This window comes from Spodoptera frugiperda, chromosome 10 (assembly GCF_023101765.2).
Source record: "Spodoptera frugiperda isolate SF20-4 chromosome 10, AGI-APGP_CSIRO_Sfru_2.0, whole genome shotgun sequence".
Classification (NCBI taxonomy): domain Eukaryota; kingdom Metazoa; phylum Arthropoda; class Insecta; order Lepidoptera; family Noctuidae; genus Spodoptera; species Spodoptera frugiperda.
This window is the reverse complement of record NC_064221.1, coordinates 10328357-10347260: the sequence shown is the minus strand read 5'-3', so window position 1 is coordinate 10347260 and position 18904 is coordinate 10328357. Positions and strand designations below refer to the sequence as shown.

The window sequence follows — 18904 nt, the reverse complement described above, 5'->3', positions numbered from 1 at the left end:
AAACGAACAGCAATTGATTTTTAAATATAGAGATTTTTTCATTTCCACTATTTTGCGACAAGCACATACTTTTCCAGCAGTTATATTTATTGATTAATGCAGAAACGTAATATTTACTCTATTGTTTTTTATCTTAATTTTACTTTAATTTTTTTCTGGGCTTTACAGTAAAATTAACATATGAACAATAATATTTCAAAGAAATAAAACAACAGTTTTTATTAGATATAAACATTTTAATTTCCATTATTATCTTTACAAATGCATGTAAATTACCTAGTGCTTACATTGAGATTCTCCGTTAGACAAAAATCTCCCTAATTACCACAATATTTTAGTTCAAAATTCATTGTAAATTCTATAAAATATAATATTGATATGTTTTACTTTGCCTCAAATGATTTTGTTATAAAATTATTTCTATGTTTTTATTTTCTTACATATAATAGGTACCATTAAAAAATAATGCATACATTTTTCTTTCTACTAAAATTCATAGGTAGTACTCATCGCCTATGATATCCTAGTACCTCAAACACATTTTTACACAGCCGTTATCACCAATAAAACATGAATCACAAAAAATAAACTTATTGACTGATAGAAACAGGATTCATGCTCCCATAAATATTAATTCCAATTTATGATGCCCTGGTTAGTGGTTATCCCTATTTACAACTTCCTCTGCTGATCCCAATTTCATAAATTAACCATATCCGTAGCGAACCCCGTGTTATTCGATGTTAAGAACTAATCAGTATAATTTACATAGTTAAAATAACATATTTTATAATAATGTCAAGAACATAATTTATACAATAATGATTTTGTTTATAGGAGAAATTAGTAATTAGTAAAACAGTCTGCTCATAACATAACTTACAAAACCAATATACAGACACACTAATTCTTAAAATATAGAAGAGTGCCATCAGACGGACAAAATGTAGCAACAAATGGGGGCTACAGGGTTCTTTTTTTGTTCACTAGATGGCGCAAATATAAAAAAGGCTTTTGGTCCAATCACTGCAGCTGTCAAACATTGAAACATCCAATGGTGTGACACTAGTTAATTCTCTATTGGACAAAGAACGAGAGGCCTAGCGTCATCTGGCGATTCAAATACAATACCCCCTATTGCGTGCGGTTCCTGCATCCATCTGATGGCAATCCAACATTACCTAAACACCTTCCAACATTTGGCATTCAAAATCACAGTCTGACTAAACCCTGCATGATATCATCAAACAGTTTCTGGGTTAAAGGAACATATTCTCCTGTCTTTTGATCCATAAAATATATTGGATCGCTTATAATTTCTACATCAAAACCTTGTTCCATTAGCTCTTTCTTCTTGAGCTTAAATGTGGCAGTGAGAGGTGATTCTGGCAGGATCCTGACGAAGAGAGGTCTTGCGAATACTGGGAGTGATGAACGAAGGCCTTTGGCTAGTGCGGCCAGGTCCAAAGTCCTCTCTGGATCAGCGATAGCTGCCATTCCTGCTTTTCCTTCAGTGTTCGGAACCTGATGATATAAAAAATTGGTTAACCAAAACTGCAACTTAGTCTGTATTTAATAAAGATGAAAGTAGCTCAGCTCTTACCTTGACTCCATAAACTACAGCATCTTTCAGTCCAACCAGTGAACTGATAACTCCTTCTACTTCAGCTGTTGATACATTTTCACCACGCCACCTGGCAAAAAAAAGATTAATCAGTTTAAAAGTCTTATGCCCGAATACTCAAACGCTACTCAATTTTAAGACGCTCTCAAATGTAGTTCTGTCACTATCAATTCTTTATAAAATGACAGAGATAACACGATATTTAAGTGCAACTTAAAATTGAGTAGCGTTTGAGTATTCGGGCGTTAGATATTTTCCTCTCTTTCTTAGTTACTAAACATACAGGTACTAGGCTAGCATAAACTCAAGGCGCTTACCTGAACGTGTCCCCAGTCCTATCCTTGAAGTAGAAGTACCCGTAGTGATCCATTACTAGAACATCACCAGTGTTGAAGTAGCAATCACCTTCACTCCTCACATTGCGTACCATCTTCTTTTCTGAAGCAGTTTTGTCAGCATACCCCGCAAATGTGAGGATAGCTTTCTTCGCATCAATTTTACCTAACAGAAGACCTGGAAAAATAAGCTTTGTTATTAAGTAGTTAAGGTTCATCTTGCTGTGATATGAATGATTGTTTAAAACATACCTGGTTCATGAGGACCGCATGTAATACATCTGCCGTTACTGTCCCGTAAGATTTCACCAGTAATCTCATCACATCTGAAAGTAAATGTTTAGGTTTTTAAATGCTTTGACTTTGACTTTGACATTGGCGGACCGACACACGTATTGAATGGAAGTAAATACTCACTTGACTAAAGTAAGCGGGTAAATAGTTGAGAATATCCTGCTCAAAAAACCAATAGCTCCCACTTTCGAGTCCAGATTTACTGAAAATTGAAAAATGATAAAATTAGACAAAATAAAATGTATGACTGAACCATATTCAATTATACATACAATTTCAAAACTCACCGAGATTGCTGTTTCCCTCAGTAGCTCCATAGAACTCCATGACCCTTTTGATGCCGAACCTTTTAACAAACTCTTCCCATATCTGCGGCCTTAGTCCATTACCGAAGATAACGTTGACTTTGTGAGCGCGGTCGTTAGGACCAGGGGGCACAGCGAGAAGGTAGCGGCAGATCTCACCAATATATTGGGTTGCCTGAAGAAGAATATTTTTATTACATGTAATTTAAGTACACTTTCAGAAAACTTAAAACAATGGAAAACCATTTCTAAAAATATTACAAGAGCAATACCCAGCTGGCTCATGTGTGGGCTAGTGTGAGTGCAAATGGGCCGGCTCGACCAAAGTGATACCACGGCCTCGCAAGAAACCGACGTGAAACAACGCTTGCCTTGTGTGAGTGAGGTTGCCGGAGGCCCAATTACCCCCCTTCCCAATCTCCGATTCCCCAACAACCCTTAAATTCCTAACCCGTAAAAAGCCGGCAACGCACTTGTAACACCTCTGATGTTTCAAGTGTTTATGAGCGGCGGCGATTGCTTACCATCACGTGATTCCTTCAATAAAAAAGTAGGCCTTTCATTATAAAATATTTAGTGTTAAAATGCTAAATGGTCAAAAGACTTACAGTGCATCCATATTTAGCAGCATCGCTCCAGTAATTGGAAGCGGAGAACTTCTTCCTTAGCACAACTGTACACCCTGAAACTATAGAGAGTCCTGCGCCTAGTACACCGCCCGCTGTATGGTGAAGAGGTAGTGGGTCGTATATCACGTCGGAAGGAGTAAGCTGCGCGGAGCTCTGCACTCCTAGTGGTATTAATAGGTACCTGAGAAGAAAGCAAAGAGATATTATGACATTTTGAAGGTTATAAAAAGATTTCTTATTTTGTGTAGCGGTTTTTACAATTGTCACAAAAATTATGCTTCTAAAAAAATAACGTATGAAAATCGCACATTATTCAAGGAAAATTCGCGAATTGGCACACATTCAAACTTACGAAATTATTATTCGAAAATTTTGAGTGGAATCTCCAGAAAAACACAAAATTTTTCTTACGAAAAAGTAAGTTTTCCTTGAGTGAATCATCACTATTTTCCTCTAACCTCACCGTTTTAATACGACATTTGAAATTATGAATCTTAAAAAACTTGCTTGCAAGTCAAAGTCAAAATTATTTATTTCAAATTGACCAGGAAAGCACATTTGAACGTCAAAGTAAACATAAAAATGTGAATAACGTCTGTCTGTCGGTCAGTCCTCTAGTAGCTCTATTTGCTCGTTCCAAAATGTAGATTCCTATGGAGGAGAACGAGCAAGAAATTCCATAGGTTACTCTTTTCAATCAAATTCACAATTGGTTACATTGTTTATTTTCTTGCTTTGTTTACGTACTCACCTAATATTAGTAATAATAGCTGCCTTAGGGAATCCAGTGGTCCCACTAGTATAGATATACAAGAGCGTGTCTCTTGGCTTTGCCTTCTCTTTCTCAATAACAGGCTCTGTGGACATTTCCTTCAGCTCAGTGGACAAGTGTGTGACTCCCTGGACGAATGGGGCGTTCTCCCTATCCGGTGAGTTGTATTGGAAGAGTGGAATGTCTGGGATCTCTGACTGGATCTCTTTTACAGCTGAAATATGAAAACAACATAGTCTTTAAGTTATAGAAATGTTAAGTGGGTTATTGAAGTGAAACTACGGCATCGTTGGTCGAGTGTCCGAAAGTGCGACTGCCGGACAAAAGGTCTCGGGTTCGATTCCCGGTTTGGGCAAAGTATTACTGGGTTTTTTTGGTATTTCGAAAATTTCTCAGTAGTAGCACAGAGTCTGGAATTGTGCCCAGTATATGGCAATAGGCTCACCCCCTATTACATGGGACTTATAACACAAATCGTGAAAAGTGGGTGTACATTGTACAGTGGCATTAAGTGACATACCCCTTTTTTTTTTTTTTTTTTTTTTTTTGAGGGGGAAAATCATCCAATGACTTCTCCCGCCTTGGGTGAGGCGGGAGGGAGTGTCAGACTCTTACTGACTAAAAACCACCCCGTTCCTTCTCCTGCTTTGAGCCGGAGCCCCGGTAACCTTTTACGTTGTCCGCAGCTCCGGATCAGGCATCAGCCCTACTGGGCCCCATCTGTGGTGGTCTGGCTCTTTGAGGCGCGCGCGGAACGCGACGCGCCGTACGCACGGGTCTGGTTCTGGTCGGGCGGCGAGCTACCCTTGCTCGCCGTCCGCAGACCCGTTACGGTGGCCGGAGATCGTCACGCGATCCCCGACGCCCGGAGTGTCTTCTGCGGCGGCTGGGGCGTGAGGAGGATCGTTCCCTCACGCGCTCCGCCTCCTCCTTAGCTAGCATGACTGCTTCGCAGAAGGAGGAGACGGCGTCCCATTCCCTCTCGCTCCGAATCATGGCCTGAACCAAAGCCGGACGCGAGAGGTCACCGTCGCCGATCACATCCCTAAGGACACGGCGGTGCTCAGCCCATGCAGGGCACACCGCTACTGTATGCTCCACCGTGTCCTCCGGGTGATCCACGCAATGCCGACACCCGGGCGTTTCCTCCCGCCGAATCCGAAACAGGAACCTACCGAAACTTCCGTGTCCGGTAAGCACCTGCGTCAGGCGGTAGGTGAGGACGCCGTGACGCCTCTCTAGCCACTCCTCAAAGAGGGGACTTACCGCTGCTATAACAGCGAGCCCAGCCCTCGGTTGCAATAGTCGTTGCTTCCATTCCGCCATGAGATCGCGCCGGAGCTCATCCCGCCACGCACTAATCTGGCGCGGCAGTGGACTTTCGCCCCGGCGATGCGCCTCCGCACGTAAGCTATATACGTGCGCGAGCACTTTCGCCTCCAGATCCCACGGCGGTGATCCCGCAAGGAGGTTATCCGAATGGCCATGACCCTCTGGGATGAAACCAGCGCACGAGCTGGTCGTCTCCGTAGATTTGGCGCCCACACCGGGGCCCCATAGAGGGCCATGGACCGCACAATCCCCGCGTACAACCTCCGGCAGGAGGCGTTTGGTCCCCCAAGGTTGGGTAGGAGCCGCTTTAGGGCAGCCCCCGTCCGTTCCAACTTGGGAGCCAAACGTCGGAAATGTTCCTCGAATTTCCACCGACTGTCGAGGACGAGTCCCAGGTACTTCATCGTCACCTCGACGCCGATGGAAACCCCTCCGAGTGACATACCCCTTCGGTAATAAAACGCGTAACGTTGCGTTGGAGTGAAACTAGACTCACTTGATGAACATTTGGTTATTTACAGGTCTTCAAAATAGATAATAAAAAGAGATAACAAAGACAAAATATAAAGAATCACAGTTAGCAGTGAGCGAATAAAATACAAAAGCAAATAAATGATTCTGTAGGTAACTACTGATGTTGTTTTTAAAGTCGTTAAGTCAGTTTAGTAGCTTCAACTAAAACAAGATAATGTACCTAAACATAATATTTTATGCATGTGTGCAAAAGAGTATAAAATAAATAAACAAGATAAGATTATCAGCAAATCAGAGGATAAAGTTTACTGAACTCATAATAAAACAAGAATCAGCTATTTATTTTACAAAAATCTGAACGTGAGACATAAATACGATTTTTTAAAGTCACACAACGCTTTATGTTACTTATGAGTAGCGTTAAAATTTGTACTTTGTCTCTAATTATTCAAGAGAATAGGCCGTGCAACACCACGCCTTTTTCCCCGAAGGGGTACGTAGACGTGCACATTACGGCACATAATGCTGCTATACAAAGTACACCCACTTATCACCATTTATGTTGTAAGTAGCATGTAATAGGAGGTGAGCCTATTGCCATATACGATTCCGTGCTACCACCGAGAAATTTTCGGAAATCTGAAGTAATACTTCGTAGGAGGGGGAGAGTAAGGCGTATACATTAATTAATATTAAATAACTTACATTCAGACATTTCATCACCAAATATAACAGCTTTGCAGCCAGCTATCCTGAGGCAGTGTATCAGCTGACTGCCCTTCAAGTTGGTGTTGATCAGCGCAGTTGTCACCCTGATTTTGGCCAGGCCGAGCCATAGGAACACATACTCCGGCTGCGTCTCCATCAACAGGGCGATCACCTCACCAGGCTTGTATCCTGCGCGTTTAAAGTACCAGGACATTCGGTTGCTGAATTCATCACCCTGAAAGATAAATAAGTTTTTTTTATTTGATGCGTCGACGTTTGTCCGCTATGTCGCCTGTTGGTATGTGATAATGCGGCCTACGATGGAGCACGTCTGCCTGTAATCAGCCTATTCACTTGGGCATTGAAGACACCCAGGTGCCCAAGTTATGCCCATCAGGAAACACAGACTACGGTAAAGAATTTCACTCCTTAGCCGTTCACACAAAGAAGCTTGGAGCGAAGCGCTTCTTGCGAGTGACTGGGATATCTACCATGAAGCGGTGGCGCTTCGCCAATTGTCTTGAGGTTGAGAATTAACTTAAAAATAAAATTTTCAAATTGGTCCTTCGGTACAAATATCTAAAAAAAAAATGTAAATGAACACCCTTTATTTACTCAAGAAGCACCCTCAATTAACGAAAAGAAAGGCAATCTGTTATTCTTTTGTCCCTGCCTATGTATGGTTAAGATTAAACATTTTACTTAAAACTTATAATGCATCCGAAGATTCTGTGCAAGGACCATCCGAAATCATCCACTAGCTTCTACCTTTATCCTTCCTATTTATGTATCGTACTACTATAAGACATGTAGCTCACCTCGCGGAATGTGAGAGCCCTATTGTCCATGACAAAGGCCTTTTTGTTCGGGCTCATACGAGCCACGTCGGCCCACCTCGTCACCACCGTCTTGCCTTGACGCTCCCACATCCATATCCTGAATATTGTGTACAGAAGTACTCGCAGACCTCTGGAATAGAAAAATAAGAGACCTTGAATTCTATAATACTTTACAGGCAAAGTTGTTCTTGGTTAAAATTTAAAAGGAAGTGCCATATCTCCCATATTTGACTAGCAATTTTGGGACTTGCAATAAAATGATATTTTTATGGAGCAGGCCGACCTGATGATAAGCAATCGGCGCCAATGACACCCGAAACACCAGAGAAGTTACAAGTGCTTTTAGAGGTTTAAGTATGTATATGGAGAGTGGGAATAAACAAGACACTGCTACCATACTCCTGATGGCTGATGGTTGCAATTTTAGGACATTTGAATATCTTGCATATGTACGAGTAGGTACTATCCCTAATCCTAATCTTTAATCTTATTTCTAATTCTTTTCAAGCGTAGGTATTTTAATAATGCCTATAATCTTATCATGTTGGTACCGTAAGCTGAAAGTATTATTTTATCGCAGTAGTCAAGCGTAACAAACATCTGATTAAATACTATCTAATGATATTATGAAGTCACGTTTTTAATTTATTAATTTATTACATAATGATAAGAAGATATAGATGAAAGTAATCATCATATTATATTATCTCAGCATTAGTTTTGTTATGTTTATTAATTATAGCAATAATACAGTTTTTTTTTCCAAAATTCAAGTGAAACTAAAAAATATTTAAATACAGTTTTTCATTCTTTCTCCATTTTAGCAAGCCTAGCTCGTAATATTCCCACATGCAATCTACCAGGCAATCATAAAATTACATAACACTTCGATGACGAGCTCTCGTATGTTCGAGCTCGCCAATCATCCAATCATTGAGAGCAACTACGGTGGACTGACACCTCTTACTATACTACCTATATCTTGCTGCTCTCCTGGTCTAATAGTGAGCATCCGGCTTACCTTAAATTGAGAGTTATTTGTTATGTTGCATCGTCAAATTTCAATAGATTTGATAAGAACAAAAAATAAATAATATTGAAAATGTTACGCTTGAACGCTTTTAGTAATAATTATTGTTTAACATTTAAAGAGACATTGTGATAATTTCTTAAAATCAGAGTTTACGAAAGTAAGTGTAACGCTGTATTTCGTCCTTCCTTACATAATAATGCATAATTTATAAGTAAAACCTGATTATCTTTCTCGTATTACTTTTGAGGTTTACTCGTTTAATTTATAAGCGTATTATTAACGTATCTGAGATAACGCAATTGTAAAAATATTATAATAGGCATTTAAATTCTCGGCTTTGAGAACATACACACACACACACATTTTGTTATTTGGCGATAGGTAATAGTAATACTGTGCCTCTCTGTGTGAATTAATGCCTTTTTAAACTAAAATAGTTTTCTTTCATCGTATTCAGAGGCGTGTAAAGCGACTTAATAAAAGAAGAGATAAAAGAGCATTTCGCCTTGGAATGTTAACTGAACGAGTCCCCCTTGTAAACAGTTTATGTACTAGGAGATCAGGAGAGGCCAAGGTCCAACGCAACGGGCAATTGCTGCAGACACCTTGTGGCCGCACAATGGAGAGCTATCAACTGCGTCCGGTGTTTCGCATTACTCGCTACAGCTTATGTGACTCTGGTAGTTTGGGGGGATAGGGACAAATATGTAGTGTTGATATTTTCATAGAATTAAAACTTATTTGATTCCTTTCGTGGTCCTTATTTTACAAAAGGGTTGCCCTCTTGCCACGATTGATTGTAAACCATAATATTGACATTAACAGTATAGTAAACATACGTAGAATATACCTATACCTGTAGGTCTACTCCGGTTCTCGAATGCGAAGTTTCGTTTAATCTTCGGCCGTAAGTTTTATTGATTTACTAATGAAATTACTTAAAATAACGTTTTATTTTTAATTTCAAATCTAAACCTATTTATTTATCTTCATTTCATTCGTTCATTTTTGTTCACGAAAGTTCGCAATAAATGGAATTGTAGTACGAAATCTGTGAAGTTTCGGACGAAACTTCGTTTTTCGTTGAATTAGAGTAGACCTCCTGACAACACGCAAAATAATGTTGCATATGTTACCCAACTGTCTTAAACTCGACTTTATCAACGTCAAATTAAAAAGGTTCCCCAATTTATTAACACAAAATTGAATACGTCATCGGCTCATCCATTCAAATCACAAATAAAGATTGCTTCAAACACTGCATTGCAAGTATACCTATAATATTTCCTGTACATTGTACTCAAGTAAATATAACAGACTGCATCTCGAAACGAGTTAGACGAGTGCATGTCGCTCCTTATCAGCGGGCTGCATGTTCCTCACACGCGATGCCTCAACGAGCTCCAATGCAATTCATTAGCGCTCATTAGTACTGCTGCATCGAACTAACTGCACCTGTCTTTCTTTATTTTAAACGTTGACTGATTTATTATATTCTTTTAAGGAAAACAAGTTTAATTGAACCAATATGGCCGGTAAACGAGCAGACGGATCACCTGATGGTAAGCAATCGCCGTCGCCCATGGACATCCGAAACACTAGAGGCGTTACAAGTGCGTTGCCGCTCTTTTCGCGGTTGTTGGGTATTCGAGGATTGAGAGGATTAGGAAGGAGAGTGATTTGGCCTCCGACAACCTCACTCACACAATGAAACACAACGCAAGCGTTGTTTTACGTCGGTTTTCTGTGGGGCCGTGGTATCACTCCCGTCAAGCGAGAACCATGCTTCGGCCTATTCGTGCCGATAATTAATATAAGCTTTAATATAAGCTTTATATAATTAATATACTTAAGCTTTATAACACTAAAGTAAATTGGATTGGATTGGTAGTAATATTTTTCAAAGATTTTTTATATTTAACCTAAGCTTTGTGACTCACGTTTTGTAATTAATTATAAACATCAAAATCACCTTCCTCAAACCTTGACGAAAAAGGTAAATAAACGCACATCGTCAGTTCTTAGTGCACCTAGCAACACATTGAACTATCTATAGCCTATACAGATTAATTGGTAATCATATATTTTTTGAAAATTAAATGCTTAATCATTTTTCTCAATCCTTTTATCTGTTGATACTAAGTATTTTAGTCATGATAATGAATTATCTCCGTATCAAGTATTGAACTTTCGACTGCATTATAAATATATTTTTTTGTTTGAAATCTTATTTACTTTGATAAATTCAATGCTGCAATGCAAATGCTGGGTTGGGTAACCATTAAATGACTCTGAGTACGGCGGTTAGATTTAACTAATAATAAAACTACGTTTATAAAACCAAACCTCCATTTTTATGGCGGGTAAATTTTCTTAAAATCCCTAAAACCTTCTCCTCAGTCTGAAAAATACTATGCTGAAAACCACATCGAAATCGGTTCATCCAAACGCGAGATAATCGCGCACAAATATATATACCTACAGATCAAACTGAGAATCTCAACCTTAACCCAGTTCGTAGCATTGTTTTCGATACAAAATTGTTACTAAGGAATAGTTTTAATAATCATTAAATGTCTTTGAATGCGGCAGTTGATGTTTAATTTAGTTTAATAAAGAAAGCATTGTTTATTTATATAAGAAAATGTACCTCTTTGTTTAAACAATCAATACCTTACAATAATTACATTCCACACATATTCATCCAAATAACTGATCCTATACAAATATTTATAAAATGCGCCTGTTTACATTGCACTTTGCTCACTAGTAGTGTAAATTTTGCAACAAAACCCATGTATTGTTTAGGAGAATGTGAAAGAATGGATGGACTTCGATCCGTTTATATGTACCAGGGGACAATGAGTTGACAGAGCATCGGCGACACGCGACACCGGCCTAACCTTTGCTCTGTTGATAACATGTGTAACAACATGCTTGGAATGAATTGGGGGCTATTCTGTAATCTTTAATGTGTTTATTTTTCGTGTTTAATACTTAATAAAAACAGGAAAGACTTAATAGAAACAAGAATTTATAAAAAGAGAAATATTATTATGTACATTTTTTTTAATGAGACTTCATTATTGTTTGTTTCATTATTTTAATTTAATCGTCGAATTCTTAAAAAACATTAGCTAAACTTTAATTTAAAAATAATGACTTAAATGTGCACAAAACATTTCAAGAAAACAATAGTTGCTATGCATTAAAGATAATTATTAAATAACACATCCTTTTTTATCAGAAAATGTTAATTATGCATCTCACATAATGAATATGACTTACCGCCATAATCAGAATAATTTAACGATTACTTAACCCAGACATTAGCAATTGTTTTTAGAACAAAATCATTGCTAATGTATAGTTTAAGTAATCATTAAATGTCTCTAAGTGCGGTAATTAGCTAATTAAATTCTGAAAGTCACCTTTTATACAAAGATTGTTGTTTATGTACCTAATTGTTATTTTGGTCCCTAGGTAGGTACTCAAAAGATTTTTCAAATTTGTACCTAAATATTAAATCATAAAGTCTAGTATCATAATTTTTTGTTCATTAAGATTATATTAAGATTTGTCTTGCAATATAGAGGTCGACTTAATTAGGTATTATTTACCTAATTATGTTTTATACATCTTCATTATAATGCATAATTTACGTAAATATTTGTCGCAAATATTACGTAACGATTTTGTTAGATAATTTATCTATACCACTCTATACTAATATCTTAAGCTGAAGAGTTTGTTTGTTTGTTTGTTTGAACGCGCTAATCTCCGAAACTACTGGTCCAAATTGAATAATTCTTTTTGCGTTGGGTAGAGGATTTATCGAGGAAGGCTATAGCCTATAAAACATCACGCTATGATCAATAAGAGCCAAGCAGAGCGGGTGAAACCGCGTGGAAGTAGCTAGTTATTTATAATGAGGATTTTAGATTTAGATTTCAGCCATGATCGTCCCACTGCAGGGCAAAGGCCTCCCTACCCTATAATTAGGGTAATGAATTTATTATTTATTACTATATTATACGTTTAGGAAAATACTTTTTTCCTAAAAGTTTAATAAAGTTAATGTGTTTCTTTAAAACACACAAAACTTTAATTTATTAAATCATTATTCTCCGTTATTAAGCATCGTGGTAGCTTACTATCATCCTTATTTTTATTGGATTAGTTAAGAGCAGTGTCTTAGCATAATTTATTAAAACCAAATGTTGGTACACTTGAGAATAAACCTGCTCTCATTTGTCGAAAAGCCCTATACATAATTACCTTTAACATTAATAAGAACAATAGGCACATTAAAGATAACATTTAGTATATTGTTCTCTGCATTCCAGGCATATTGGATGCATAAGTAATATACATATCGATGGTTGAAAGGCTAATAGGGCCTGACCTCTGAGTTTGTAGGCATTTCTTCTCAGAGTAGTCGGATAGGAAATGCCGGCCTAATCTAGCTATTTGAAATATTAACGTGTAAAAGTGTTATTTTATAACCTACTTACAGAAATAAATACCTATCATTTCTTTTTAGGGATGAAAATTAAAAATCTATTTAGTCCGTCACTTAGGTAATGAAAAAATATTAGACACGTATTTTTTTTAATTTGTCATATAAGATAACAATACTTAGATAAAACGATTCAAAATTTATGAGTGTCAAATACGTTATTTCTACGTATAAATTTGTATTGAACAATATTTGGCTATATGTTTACCTATAACATAATATCGCAAAAAAAAATGTCGCTAAGATTAAGTAGCCTTTCAACCGTCGACATAATAAACTGATTTTGTTAAATAAGTAGTAGGCCTAAGTAATACCATACATCGGACACAATTTCATACTTATGTATCAGTAAGTTGGTATAGAAATCTGTGTGATTGAAATGAGAAACCTTGTATTATCTGTGGTCTGAGAAACAGAGGTGGAACTAACCGCAGCTGATTGAAATAATGTCACCAAGTCGAATATGAATATAATTTAAGTGTGGGAGAGCCATGCTTCGACACAAATGACGTGTACCACTGACAAAGCTTGCGTTGTTTCATTTTGTGAGTGAGATTACCGGAAGCACATTTACCCCTTCCCAATCCCAATCTTTAAATTCCCAACCCCCAAAAGCCAGCAACGCACTTCGGGTGTCCATGGGCGGCGGCGATTGCTTAATATTAGGTGATTCGTCTGCTCGTTTACCGGCTTACACCGTAAATAATTAAAAAAACAATACAAAATATAATATAAATACTTGCATCTACTAGTTTCTAGGATAAAGTACTCCATGTGTCATTCCAGACTATAATTTACCTCTGTATCAAATTTCATTCATCGCTATCGATCTATCGACAAATTAGTAAAACTCGTAGCCGTCGCACGGAAACAGTTTACAAACTTAATCAAATGCGTGGTCTGGCCATCTGTTACTAAAAAACTATTGTACGACAGAAAGGTAGTAAACATTAAATAGTCATATATTAAGTCAACAAAGACGAATAGCTGTACATTTTGACTAAACTCGTATTTTGTGTATCTAAGCTCTTGCTGTATGACACTAATTTACGGTTTACACCCAAAACCTAATTAATAGGTTTGAATATACAGAGATAGTCTGCAATGACACAAAGGGTACTTTTGTAGCGGGAAAATGCTTCTCCGTTACAAACTACGCACTACGAGTTACGTGCTACGAACTACGCACTACGAACTACGCGCTACGAACTACGCGCTACGAGCTACGGCTGTAGTATATCGCCGCAAATTAACTAATTTAGGGCTTATACATTTAAGGTTCAGCATGTAGGGTTAGAAAATGTACAAACTTCAAATAGAAGAATGACTAGGATATCATAAACATGACAAAAGTAATTTTTAATACTCACAGAAAATCCCTATAATGTGTCTGCTTCCAAATGTAGATCCATTGGTATCTATCTCCGGTCAAGAAGTATGTGCCCAGTAGGGCCACAGCGCCCATTACAGTCGGGGACCCGCGCGTTAACCATCCTAATGCTGCACATGACACTGCTATTGATGTAAGAATAACACCCTTCTTCTTCTCCGCCTCTTCAAAACGTACGCCTGTCTTTTCTGTCATCCTGGTACTTTCATTTGTTATTGTGCATAGTTGTTTGGCTGGAAAGAAAACATGTAGTTAGAAAATTTATAATAACTTGAGAATTTTATTCAGACTATTTTAATGTAACTAAAAATCACGGTTAATTCACGTAAATTAATGGAGGAAAGCTCTATTAGTTTCGAGTCACAGAGGGACTCTTCCTTGTGAGCAGCGTGCACAGACGCAGCGACGTCGCGCAGCCTACTCGTAAACCGTAAACCGTGATTTTTAGTTAATTTAGTATGTTTTACGATAGTTATTATAAAAATAATTTATTTCATAATTAAATAACATAGAGACTAACACACTAAATAACAGCAAAATGTGATACTGAACAACGACACAACACTATTTAGTCCTTAACTACGACACGACACTATTGAAACAAATAATGACATTAACATTGCAATGACAAGAAAAAAAAAACAAAGTTATCAAGTCCTAACTTATCTTACAATTATCTATCGTCTGTAGTAATTACTTTTGTGTTTATTAAAAAAAGGAATTTGCAATATCCCTATATCGGTACAGCACTCAATTGACAACAGATAAGGTTTGATATTGTAAATATGTATATTATTATTATTTCCAACTATCTTATCACTTATCACACGAGATCCCACTTTCATATGATAACGACCCCATACTACTAATATACTGTTACTTCTATTGACATGACAAAGGTCGCTTTTATAGACCTGTGACAGATGACAGAAGTCACACATAAACGATCGATGAACAAATCAACGGAAGACGTCATAAATCCTACATATGAAGTTTACATGCGAATAAACATGGATAGAAAATCCCAACGTACAACAGTTGGGCAGAAAGTCCGCCAGACACGATCACCTCGCCTGGTCGGATGGTCCTCCTTTTCTTAGGGAACTTTACTCACTGTTCCCTAAAGACCTGTGTCTGACATAGGCGTCTTTATTAGCAAGGTACTTATTGGAAGAACATCTATTACATAGCGACCAAAATAAACCTTAATTGGTCTGGTTAAATACATACTAATGTTGATTTCGATTCGACTACTATTAAATAAATTAGACATTGCAGCTATGGTCCCCGATTGTGGTTTGAAACTAGTCAAACATCTCCTCGAACAATTACGAACAGAAACTGTGTGTTTAGTTTATTTGTTTGCATGTTTGTCCGTCAATCACGTTGAAACTACTGAACGGATTTTGATATAGTATACAGATAGGGTATGAGCTGATTTGGGTGAGAGGATACTTTTTATTCCACGGGAACGCGAGCGAAGCTGCTGGCAGAAGTTAAACCTTTCGACTAGGCTATTATTTACTTAAAACTACATTTTTATTTTTTTTTCATAAATCTTTGATTTCCCGAGATAAGTGCTTCTACGCCAAATGTCTTTATTTATTTATCTCTAAGTTAATACGAGGAAAAAATATAAGATATCAACGTACTCAAAGTGCAAGAACCTCTGAGTACATTTTATTGATAATTCACGGTCATTACATTGTGATAACTGACAGGTTTGAAAACAAATTATAATCCTGTCTTACGAGTGCATAGTAAATACATTCAACGTATTTACAATGCAGACTTTAAGTGTGGGAGGGCCATGCTTCGGCACAAATGGGCCGGCTCGACCGGAGTGATACCACGGCCTCACAGGAAACCGACGTGAAACAACGCTTGCGTTGTGTTTCGTTGTGCAAGTGAGGTTACCGGAGGCCCAATTACCCCCCTTCCCAATCCCCGATTCCCCAATAAACCTCAAATTCCTAATCCCCAAAAGGCCGTCAACGCACTTGTAACGCCTTTAGTGTTTCGGGTCCGTATGCTCGTTTACTGGCTTATATCATTAAAAAAATCCGGTAATGTCGAAAACAGCCACGATAGTGTTAATTTCTAGCTCATTTTATTTCAAATCACTTCTTGAATAAATACTTCGACTCTCATAATTGTAGCGTTTTCACCTAAAAGTGTTGCAATCATTTACGAGTTCGAGGTTGGTCAGTGCCTACTGACTGAGTGACAGTGACAGTATTTTATATAGGCACAGCATGCACCTTGTGCGCCAATTAGCATTGCACCGCGTATTCCATTCAGTGAAGGTTAACATACGTTTAGTCAGTACAAGTGGTTTAGAGATTATTAATCATTTAACTAAACATTTTACTTATGATGATAGAAACGTGTTTTGAATCCATTTATTTTTTGGAAGGGGTAAAATCTTCCAATGACTTCTCTCGCCTTGAGTGAGGCGAGAAAATAATCGGAGATACATTTGGAAGTAGTCCCTATTGAGAATATTGGAATGTTTTTAATTCCTCGAAGTTAAAAACATCTGATGACAAAATTAGGTTTGACAATTAGTTATCTTTCCACTGCACGGAACTAGACAGATTAGACTACAAAACTATTAGAGAAAAAAAATATACCAGCTGAATCACGAACCTCCTCTTTTTTTGGGAAGTCGGTAAAGAATATGCAGATAAGTGTAAACTCAATTGTAACTTGTTCCTTCCTCCATGTTAATCTAAACATTCTGTTGGAGACATAGCTTACTTTCAACATAACTTTACAAAAAGTAAAACAAACATAAATGAGATATAAGACAGACTACCAACTTTAAAACAGCCAATATACTTCATAGATCCTTGCATAAACTCCTAGTACATAATCTCCTCCACTAACAAAACCCGACAAAACGTACGTCGAGTTGCACTTTGAACACATATCCTGCTCATCAAAATGTGGTGACGTAAAAGGAAGTCAAAGAATACGGGTCCGAGAGAACCGTTTAACTGAACCGAGTGCTGACCGCCGGCAAAGTAAATCGGTCCTTAGTGGCGCGGGAAGTTGCCATTTACGGTGCTTTTCCACCAGAGATGTGCTATGTAGATGTGCTACGAAGATGTAATAGGTAAACTGGGAAACTATGTGACTGTTTCCACTGATACTAAGCTGTGTAGATGTGCGAAGAAGATGCGAGCTCGAGTATGCGATGTATCGATAGTAAGGAAGTCATCCATATAGCACATATACATAACACGCATCCATAGCACGCATCTATAGTACGCATCTTTCCATATAAAAAAAGAACATAGCTTAGCTGAGTCCGTTTCGATTAGTACTAAGCTTACTTGAGTTTACCTTTTACATTGAAGTTTAAAACATTAAATTAATTTATTACTCATATAGTAATAATAAAAGCATATTTTATAGTTTTTATTTCATTAAAAAATTATAAAATACTGAAAGAATCAACGACTTATCGCGAATATTTACGAATTACTAAAAGTATTATTGAAATATACGTTTTAATAATGTATGTGGGAACTATTGTTTGCATAATATATACATTGTATATTAACATATTATACAATATACATGCATAAGTACATAATAATAGATTTCGCCCTATCTTTGCATAATTTTAACTTTTTGATTAAATATAATATACGACTTGATAATTCATTGACAGTAACCACATTAAATGAACCTGATTATTGGTGAAACCTATTGGTAACCTAATTACTGGACCAGGGCTGCAGAAAACCGAGGACATTGGTGAGAGCTGGAGGAGGCCTATGCCAAGAGGCAAACCGAAGTGCGAGATAATTTACTTAAATCTAAAGAAAATAACCAAAATGTAAAACATGTAATTCGGAATAAAAAGGCTTTATTAACCATATCAAATAAATACCCAAACAAATCTCCTATAACAACTCCTACATAAATACTTCTATTACTTTATTAAAAAACATCTACATTCTCATAAAAACAAGACGAACCCAAACGATTTACTAACGACATTAACACTTAAAAACTTATAAACTAAAATAGTTATCAAAATAACAACCAACACAGCAAACATACTTAAAAAGAAATAACCCAAAAGAATAACCAGATAATTAAAAAAATATATATCTTAAAATCTTAGTAGTAAAAAGAACAATATAAAATATTTATCATTACAGTACTTACCTAAACAAATGTGTTAATAAACTGATAACGTAATCACAGGCACACGATTGCACGGGCAACGCGCTTTGCTCTCAAAACGAGACTGGCCGTCAACTCTACAGCTTGCATAATGGTGATGTGTCATAATCCAACGACAACATGTTTTTATCGTTATTTCATTTTATAACTAGTTATCCGTTGTTTTGATCTGTTGTTTCGTTATTGTGCTGTGTTGTGTTGTGGGTTGGTGTAAAGTGTTTTTTAGACTGTAGTGTAGTGTGTAGTGTTTGTTGGATTTTGTTGGTATAGGGCATGATGAGGATTAATACAATTTATGTGAAATAATCTAATTAAAGTTTGTTGATAATTTTCTTAATGTATTTTAGATTTTCGAATGATTTCGGTAGTAACACGAGCTCAGTACGAGTTTGCTTAACGTTGAATTAAATCAAAACGAGAGTGCGTTCGATGTTCTGTTCGTAGACTAGT

At 37.1% G+C, this 18904-nt stretch overlaps 1 protein-coding gene across 1 annotated transcript; it reads right to left on the bottom strand.

The window, feature by feature from the left end:
* Positions 1-215: 215 nt before the first annotated feature.
* LOC118277430 (long-chain fatty acid transport protein 1) lies at positions 216-18584 on the bottom strand. Its single transcript, XM_035596215.2, has 12 exons — positions 18437-18584; positions 14235-14487; positions 7292-7442; positions 6471-6708; positions 3939-4173; positions 3167-3368; positions 2541-2733; positions 2377-2455; positions 2212-2285; positions 1942-2137; positions 1604-1694; positions 216-1524 (listed from the first exon to the last, which is right to left on the bottom strand). Exons 2-12 carry the CDS (start codon positions 14447-14449, stop codon positions 1213-1215), a joined length of 1986 nt encoding a protein of 661 aa, XP_035452108.2. The 5' UTR covers positions 14450-14487; positions 18437-18584; the 3' UTR covers positions 216-1212.
* Between the last annotated feature and the right edge of the window lie 320 nt (positions 18585-18904).